The sequence below is a fragment of the Nicotiana sylvestris genome, chromosome 3, assembly GCF_000393655.2.
Source record: "Nicotiana sylvestris chromosome 3, ASM39365v2, whole genome shotgun sequence".
NCBI lineage: Eukaryota > Viridiplantae > Streptophyta > Magnoliopsida > Solanales > Solanaceae > Nicotiana > Nicotiana sylvestris.
The window spans coordinates 122,330,720-122,339,281 of record NC_091059.1 but is presented as its reverse complement, the minus strand read 5'-3'; the positions used below and the strand labels follow the sequence as shown (position 1 = coordinate 122,339,281).

General features: G+C 43.1%; 1 protein-coding gene across 1 annotated transcript; it reads right to left on the bottom strand.

The window, feature by feature from the left end:
* Positions 1 to 4,500: 4,500 nt before the first annotated feature.
* Positions 4,501 to 8,252, bottom strand: LOC138887957 (uncharacterized). Its single transcript, XM_070169750.1, has 6 exons — positions 8,019 to 8,252; positions 7,556 to 7,918; positions 7,079 to 7,315; positions 6,023 to 6,321; positions 5,164 to 5,374; positions 4,501 to 5,019 (listed from the first exon to the last, which is right to left on the bottom strand). Exons 1-6 carry the CDS (start codon positions 8,250 to 8,252, stop codon positions 4,501 to 4,503), a joined length of 1,863 nt encoding a protein of 620 aa, XP_070025851.1.
* Positions 8,253 to 8,562: the final 310 nt, after the last annotated feature.

Sequence of the window (8,562 nt, the reverse complement as noted above, 5' to 3'; positions counted from 1 at the left end):
AATAGAGATTAAACTGGGCAAACTATATTAACATAACAAGAAGTTCATCCTTCAATAGGTTCCATCAAAACCCTAGACTAGGAAATTATCTACTCATGGCAAAATAAAATAAAACTACTAAATTATTCATGATGGGTAATTGCAATAATAAAGAGAAGATAGAAGAACTCTAATGTTTTGTTACTCTTCTCACACTTATTCTTGCCTCCAAAGTAGTTTAAAAATAAGCTTAAAAATGTCTTGGGCGAGCTTCTAAAGTTTATAAGGGTTTAGAACAAGTTTTCCCCGAGTTACACTTTGGTCCCCAAATTTCTGGCATATGAACAGTTCACCGCGGTCACGGCAAGACCGCGGCTCGACCGCGGTGAACGCTGAACATTCTGCCTCGAGTAATGATTTGCCGCGGTTCCACCGCGGTCGCGGTGGATTTCACTCAGTCCATTTTTTGCTTCTTCAAGCTCGGGTACTTCTTGATTGGGCGTTTTCGTTGCATTATTGACTCCAAAACACTCTGTAATGTTTCCTCACTTAGATTATTCCCTGCGAAGCAAAAGAACACCATTTAGAGCATTTTGTTATCAATTCGCCTATAGAAAAAAATAAAGCATGGTAATATTAAGGTGTAAATATCATCTATATCGCCTAATATCAACACCCCACACTTAAATCATTGCTAGTCCTCTAGCAATCCACCACACTCTATCAAAGTTCCTTCCCTAAGCTTTTCCCTTAACTACTCACACCTTGAACAATTTACCAAAGTTGCACCTAGTAGTGAACAACCCTTGCCTCAACAGTCGAATCTCTCGTACCATGCAACATTCGCACTTACTCAAACTACTCGTTACAAGAGTCAAGACTTACCTTTCCTTTGTGAATCACATGCCCCTCACTTCACACAAGAGAGTAGTTCCATGATTAATATGATTAAAAACAATTAGGAACTCAGATAGACAACATTTGGTCACTCTCCAAAAGAACATTCACATGCCACAAAGATATACTATAGGCTTGCCCGTAGTGTACTACTCTACTAATCGAGCCTACCCAGTCTAAGATCAATTAGGGCTTCACTTGGTTGTAATGTAGGCTAATGGATGGGTAGGATATATGTGGATATAGTGACTAGCCTCCCTAAGCACTTTTAATACATAACACATTAACATTCCATATCATTCTTATGTCAACTATACATTTCCCACAATTCATTTATAACATCCCATTCCTTTAGGTGCATTTGCATCAAGCTACCACTTATCAACCACTATATTTATTTACAAACACATTTTTTTTCGTGGTGCTTCTTCTTTTATTATTCAAAACTCTGCATCTTTTCTCGATTTCAATGGTTCCACTCAAAAACCAAACCACCACCCCACACTTTTGTTTTTGCATAATTTCAATACCATTCAAGTGCTTATGGGAGGTAAAAGGGTCCAAACAGAAGGCTATTCAAACAATTGGGTAGGGTTCGCAATGTGATTTCCAAAGAAACAGGCTTATAGGCTCAACGGGGTTAACTAAGATGTATTGCATTCAGGTGGGTTTACGTTATATATATCTAGCTTTACAAAGAAATGCCTATATCACTTCTAAGGCTGAATGAAGCTACTATTTCGCTTTGCAAACACACAAGGAAAGTTCTAGGCATCAAATGTAAAGCATAGAATACAGTATAGCTCACAAACACATGGCATATGACTCACTCAGGATTGATTTATCAAGACATTCTCATTTGAGTGTTTAAGTCAGCTACAAACATACAACTTTAAGGCACTTTTAGCAAGAGTCAACCCTTGAGGCTAGGCGTTAACTCTAGTGTCGATTGTGTTCAGGTGTACTAACGCTAAAGGATTCTCTTCTATTTCTACTCGTAGCCCCTCAATGCTAACTAAAACTAACAACAAAATAAACAAAAACTACATACACCCGGTTCAAGCTAAACCCTTGGAAAAGAACCGTGGCCCAAAGAAAAACCAAGGGGGAGTTACTACACTACCTACAAATAAAATAAAAACTCTTTTTTGGGGGATTTTCTCTAGACTGACTTCCCTAAAGAACTGTCTCAAATCTCCGTCATCAGGAAGAGTATATATATATGTTCGACTTATGTCCCTCAAGAGACATGTCGAAAGGTATCCGTCGTCGGGCCAAGTCGAAGTTAATTACATGATCCTACCCTATCAATGAATCAAAAATAATGAAACAAAATAAAGCAACAGCATACAAAGTTACACAATCTATTTACAACAATATCATACAACAACAGCCATCCCCCACCCCACACTTAAAAATATGGCATGTCCTCATGTCAACAAATAAAGAGTAGAGTAAGGAGGGGGACTTCCCTGAAGATCAATCCAGATCAGAGACGGTGCCAGGATCAAGGTGACATGCTCGTCCTAGCGCTCGAAGCCATCCTAAAATATTCTTCTTCGACTTCACCTTTGAGTGGTCAGAGTATAACTCTGGTGCCCAAGTCTGTGATAGAAATGCGGAGACCAGCCATATCCTTCTCCAGGGTTGTCAGGCGGGTACTACGGTAGGGCTACGAAGGGCCTGCCTCATCAACTCTTATAGGTGGTGGGATCTCAGTTGCCTCAGCATCATCATCATCTGATTCATCAACATTCACCACCGGCTCTATCCCAATTCTGATTTTTCTTGTGAGGAACAGGGCTTTCAGCGGCAATTTCCCATCAACTCTAGGGTCTTCAAGGACTCTAGCAAGACGGCACAACCTGGTGACTAGAGAAGGGAAGTAGAAGCCTTTGAGTAACTCGGGTGATCTAATTAGAATCTCATCATAGAGGAGCCGGGCAACATCAAAATCCCTGTGGGCCATGAAACAATAGATTGCTGCCGCCCGTGGTAGATTGACATCGACCGTATTGCTGGAGGGCAACAGCCGACTTTTGATAATGGTGAGCCAACACTTAGCCTCCCAATTGAGAGACTGGTAGTTAAGTGTGATCCGGTGCTTTATCCATATGTATTCTCTATTTGGCACATAGATAGTCTCGAGAAAAGTTCCCCACAAGGCACTTATTCGAATAAAAGCACGATAATCATCAGATTCCCCCTGAACACTAGCAGTCGGTACACCATGTAGATGGCCTCGATGGATGCATTTACCCGTGTATTGCGTACAATAACAACTCCATTCTCATGTTCCGGGTAGTTAGCATAGAACTCCCTTACCATCTGAACATTGGCCTCCTCCGGTACCTCGAAGAAGATGTCCAGCTGACACCTTCTCAACTCATTGAAGATATTCGGGCATTCCACCTCGTAGGCTTGTCGGTTAATATGCACCTCATGTAGAAATTTCTTAGATGCCTTTGCATTGTACCTGTCCTCCGCCGGTTTGGAGACAAATCTAGTGTTGCCAAACTGTGGCGCACTGGCTTGACCCCTAGCTCTTGAGGAGCTTCCCGTTCCACTAGTGGAGGACCCGGTGTTGCGTCTCTTCCTAGATGGATTCATTGCACCTGTCAAACAGAGAAATACCTATCAGTGAGTGTGTGAAATGTGTGACGATGGTGGGTTACTCAGACTTCACCACAACCAAGTCACATTAGCCCTTATAACTCCATTGGGGTAATTTCCCAAACACCTTGTGGGCAAGACAATTTCTTCATACAGATAGCCTAAATGGATATATCTAAGCTTCCCAAATCAAAGATTCTACTACACCATCACACCCCAAAACACTTCATTCAACACCCACAAACATACACTTTTCTACCACATTATACACACAGCCCCTTCACCAGTAAGTCCAAAAACGAAAGTCAAAAGAAAATAAGAAGAAAACTAACAAAAATCTACTAAAAATCACTACACACTTACAAACTTTAGGGTAGCATACAACTACAACAAAATACAAAAGAAAAGGTAAGGGGGGGAGGAATTACATACCTGGATAGATGAAGAAGTAAGAAGAATAGAGATGGGGGAAGTGGGATGAGTCAAAAAGAAGAAGAAGAGAGGGATTTGGGGGGTTAGGGTTTAGAGAAAGAGAGGGATTGAGAATTAGAGGAGGGGGGTTAGATGTTTGGGAAATAAAGAAGGGGGGTAAGAATTATGGAATAAAAGAAGAAGAAAAAAGAAAGAAAAGGTAAAAAAAATAAAATAATAAAAAAATTACCTAGTACCCATTGCGGTCCCACCGCGGCCGCGGTGGGTTACATAGCCCGAAACAGTGTAGTAGGCTCTTACCGTGGTCCCACCATGGTCGCGATGGGTTGACGTCCTGAGGCAGAATCATCGCATTTCACCGCGATCCCACCGCGGTCGCGGTGGGTTGGACAAAGTTGAGGCAGAATAGTCGCCTCTCACCGCGGTCCTGCCGCGGTCGTGGTGCTGCCCAGCTTTTTTTGTTTTTTTCTTTTTTTTTTATATATAAAGTTACATAAGAAAACACTAACAACAACATTCGTAGGTTGCCTCCCATGCAGCGCCTGATTTAACGTCGCGACATGATGCAGACAAGCGCATTTAAGGCTCGCTCGACCTCTGAGGTTCCGTCAAGTGGATCTCTGACACTTCCTTTGGTTCTTTCATGCTTATGTATAGCTTCAATCTCTGCCCATTGACTCTAAATGTGTGAGAGTCTTTCTCCAAGGCAATCTTCACAGCCCCTGAAGGGAATACTTCGACCACTCGAAATGGACCAGACCATCGTGACTTAAGCTTACCAAGGAACAGCCGTAATCTTGAGTTATAGAGCAGTACCATGTCCTCGGGTTTGAAATGTTGCTCAACAATGTTCTGGTCATGCAACCTCTTCATTCTTTCCTTGTACAACCTTGTGCTCACAAAAGTCAGATATCTAAACTCGTCGAGCTCATGCAATTCAGTGATTCTCGTTGTACTTGCCGCCTCAATGTCTAGATTCAGCTGTTTCAATGCCCACCAAGCTTTGTGTTCAAGTTCCACTAGCAAGTGGCAGGCCTTCCCAACCACCAACTTATATGGTGACATACCAATTGGTGTTTTAAAAGCAGTTCTATAAGCCTAGAGGGCATCATCAAGTTTTTTTACCCAATCAGTTCTTGTGGCGTTCACAGTCTTGGTTAGCACACTCTTTATCTCTCTGTTGGACACTTCAACCTATCCACTAGTCTGGGGGCGATATGGGGTTGCTAATTTGTGGTGTACATCATACATTGCTAGCAACCTTTTGAAGGCTCGATTACAGAAATGGGTGTCTCCGTCACTGATAATCGCTCTCGGGGTCCCAAAACGGGTGAATATGTTCTTCTTCAAGAATCCCACCACCACTCTTGCATCATTAGTGGGCAACGCTGCAGCGTCTACCCATTTGGATGCATAATCCACAGCAACAAGTATATACTTATTTCCAAAGGAGCTGACGAAGGGTACCATGAAGTCAATCCCCCAGACATCAAACACTTCCACCTCTTGAATCTGGTTTATGGGCATCTCATGGCGACGGGAAATGTTCCTGGTTAGCTAACATTCATTGCAACCCCTCACCCATTGGTGCGCATCTTTAAACACTGTTGGTCAAAAGAAATCGGCCTCTAGCACTTTCGCAGTTGTCCTAACTCCTCCAAAATGCCCTCCATACGCCAATGCATGACATGCCTACATAACAGAAGATTGTTCTATCTCGGGGACGCACCTCCGGGTCATATTGTCAACACATATTCGAAACAGGTAAGGTTCATCCCAATAATACATGCGGCAGTCATGATAAAACTTTTTCTTTTGTACAGAGGAAAGGTCATAGGGAACTATACCGCTGGCCAGGTAATTTGCAAAGTCTGCATACCATGGCACTTCCTCTAGACTAGTAGCGAGAAGCTACTCATCTGGAAAGATTTCCAGAATATCCTCAACCTCAACTGAGTTTTCCGCTCCTTCAAGTCGTGATAGATGGTCAGCGACTTGATTTTCTGTACCCTTAAGGTCACGAATTTCAAGGTCAAATTCTTGTAGTAGAAACACCTAACGAATTAGGTGCGGCTTAGACTCCTTCTTCTCAATCAAGTACCTGAGAGCTGCATGATCAGTGTATATTACCTTAGAGCCAATCAGGTACGATCCGAATTTGTTGAAAGCAAACACCACAGCCACAATCTCCTTCTCAGTCACAGTGTAGTTCAATTGTGCTCCAGTCAGCGTTCTACTGGCATAGTAGATTGGATGCATTAGCTTGTCTTTCCGTTGTCCCAGCACTGCCCCCACTACGTAGTCACTGGCATCACACATGAGTTCAAATGGTTCCTCCCAGTCGGGGCAACAATGATAGGTGTTGTGACCAGCCTCTTTTTCAGCTCCTCGAATGCTACCCTTCAATCATCAGAAAATAAGAAAGGGTGATCTTTTTCTAACAACTTACAAAGAGGGTTGGAAATTTTTTAAAAGTCTCTTATGAATCTCCGGTAAAACCTGACATGCCCGAGGAAGCTCTTGATTGCCTTGACTGAAGTTAGAGGTGGCAGCTTTGCTATCATGTCAACTTTCGCACGATCCACCTCAATTCCTTTACTGGACAACCGGTACCCCAAGACTATGCCCTCTTGTACCATGAAATGTCACTTCTCCCAATTAAGAACCAAGTTAGTCTCAATACACCGCTTCAGCACACGAGTCAAATTTATAAGGCACTCATCAAATGAGTTCCCCATCACTGAGAAATCATTAATGAATACCTCCATTATGTCCCCTGCCATGTTAGTGAATATGGCCATCATGCACCTTTGGAATGTGGCGGGTGCATTGCATAGGCCAAAGGGCATCCTCCGAAAGGCATAAATGCCATATGGGCAAGTGAAGGAGGTCTTCTCTCTGTCCTCTAGTGCAATGGAGATCTGATTGTACCTGAGTACCCATCCAGAAAATAGAAGTGTGACCTCCCTGCCAATCTGTCTAGCATCTGATCAATGAAGGGAAGTGGTAAGTGGTCTTTCCGGGTGGCCAGATTTAACTTTCTGTAGTCCATGCAAATTCTCCAGCCCGTGACGGTTGTTGTTGAGATCAGTTCATTGTTATCGTTTTTTATCACCGACATACCACCCTTCTTAGGCACACATTGTACCGGGCTAACCCAGCTGCTGTTAGAGATTGGGAAAAATATTCCCGCATCTAACCACTTTATCACTTTTTTCTTCACCACTTCCTTCATGTTGGGGTTCAGCCTTCTTTGGTGTTCCCTGGAAGGTTTGTGTCCCTCTTCCAGCAGAATCTTATGTATACAGTAGGCGGGGTTGATCCCCTTTATGTCTGCCATGGTCCACCCAATGGCAGTCTTACACTCTTTAAGTACCTGTAAGAGTTGTTGTGCCTACACATCTAACAAACTAGATAACATAATAACAAGTAATGAGGAGTCAGGTCCAAGGAACTCAGACCTAAGATGGGCGGACAGTGGCTTCAATTCCAGCTTTGGTGGTTCTTCAATGGATGGCCTGGCTGGAGGAGTTTCTCTATTTTCTAAGTGCAAGGGCTCAAATTTAAGAGTTCTATCCCAGAACCCTCTGCCCTCTAACTCCAACACCCATTCTGCCAGTTCTTCTCCATTCACCTCATCTAAATTCATCAGACATGCAGCAAGGGGGTCCTCAATAGTCAGCATCTCATCATCAGTTTCTACAATTACATCCATGGCATCAATAAGAGAGCAATTGGTGAATTCACCTGGTCGCCTCATAGATTTTTTCACATTAAATGTTATCTCTTCATCGTTCAATCTCATGTTGAGCTCCTCAGTCTCACAATCAATGAGAGCTCTCCCAGTGGCCAAGAACGACCTTCCCAAAATTATGGGAATTTCTTCATCCACCTTGCAGTATAAGATCACAAAATCTGCAGGGAACACAAATTTCCCTACCTGAATCAACATATCATCCAGGATACCAGAGGGTCTTTTTACAGTCCTGTCAACCAGCTGCAACAACATAGAAGTGGGTCTAGCTCTCCCAATCCCCAGCCTCTTATAAATCGCCAGGGGCATAAGATTTATGTTGACCCCTAGATCACAAAAGTGCCTTAGCAAAAGCAAAATTACCAATGGTACGGGGAATTGTGAAACTCCTCAGATCAGGCAGCTTCTCAGCAATTGGGCTAGTCACCACCGCACTGCAAATCTGAGTAAGAGTCACTGTGGCCAAGTCTTGGAAATCGAATTTTCGGGACATCAAGTCTTTCATCATTTTTGCATAACCAGGCATCTCCTTCAAGGCATCAATCAATGGAATATTCACCTGGATTTGTTTCAGCATCTCCAAGAATTTTTTGTATTGTTCCTCTTTTTGGTACTTGGCCAGCCTCTGTGGGAATGGTGCTAGAGGTCTCTTCTTTCCATTGATTTGGGTATTTCTTTGTCAGGCACCACTTCAACTACTGGTTCCTGGGCTGTCTCAGTTTCTCTCTCAGCTTCATACTGGGTGTTAGTTTCTTTCTGGGCAGGTTGTACTGTCACCTCTATCAGCTTCGTTGCATCATCTAGCTCAATGGGAACTTGTACAAGTGTCTCAGCCTGTCTGCTTTCTCGAGCTCTCTCTTTCTCCACGTCTAAATCTTTGCCATTCC

Coding starts and splice junctions, on each gene's coding strand:
- LOC138887957 (XM_070169750.1), bottom strand. CDS start 8,252: ATGCTGAAACAAATCCAGGTGAATATTCCATTGATTGATGCCTTGAAG. Junction 7,919..8,018: donor GTAATTTTGCTTTTGCTAAG/GCACTTTTGTGA, acceptor ATGTTGTTGCAG/CTGGTTGACAGGACTGTAAA. Junction 6,322..7,078: donor CAATCTCTAACAGCAGCTGG/GTTAGCCCGGTA, acceptor TGATGATTGAAG/GGTAGCATTCGAGGAGCTGA.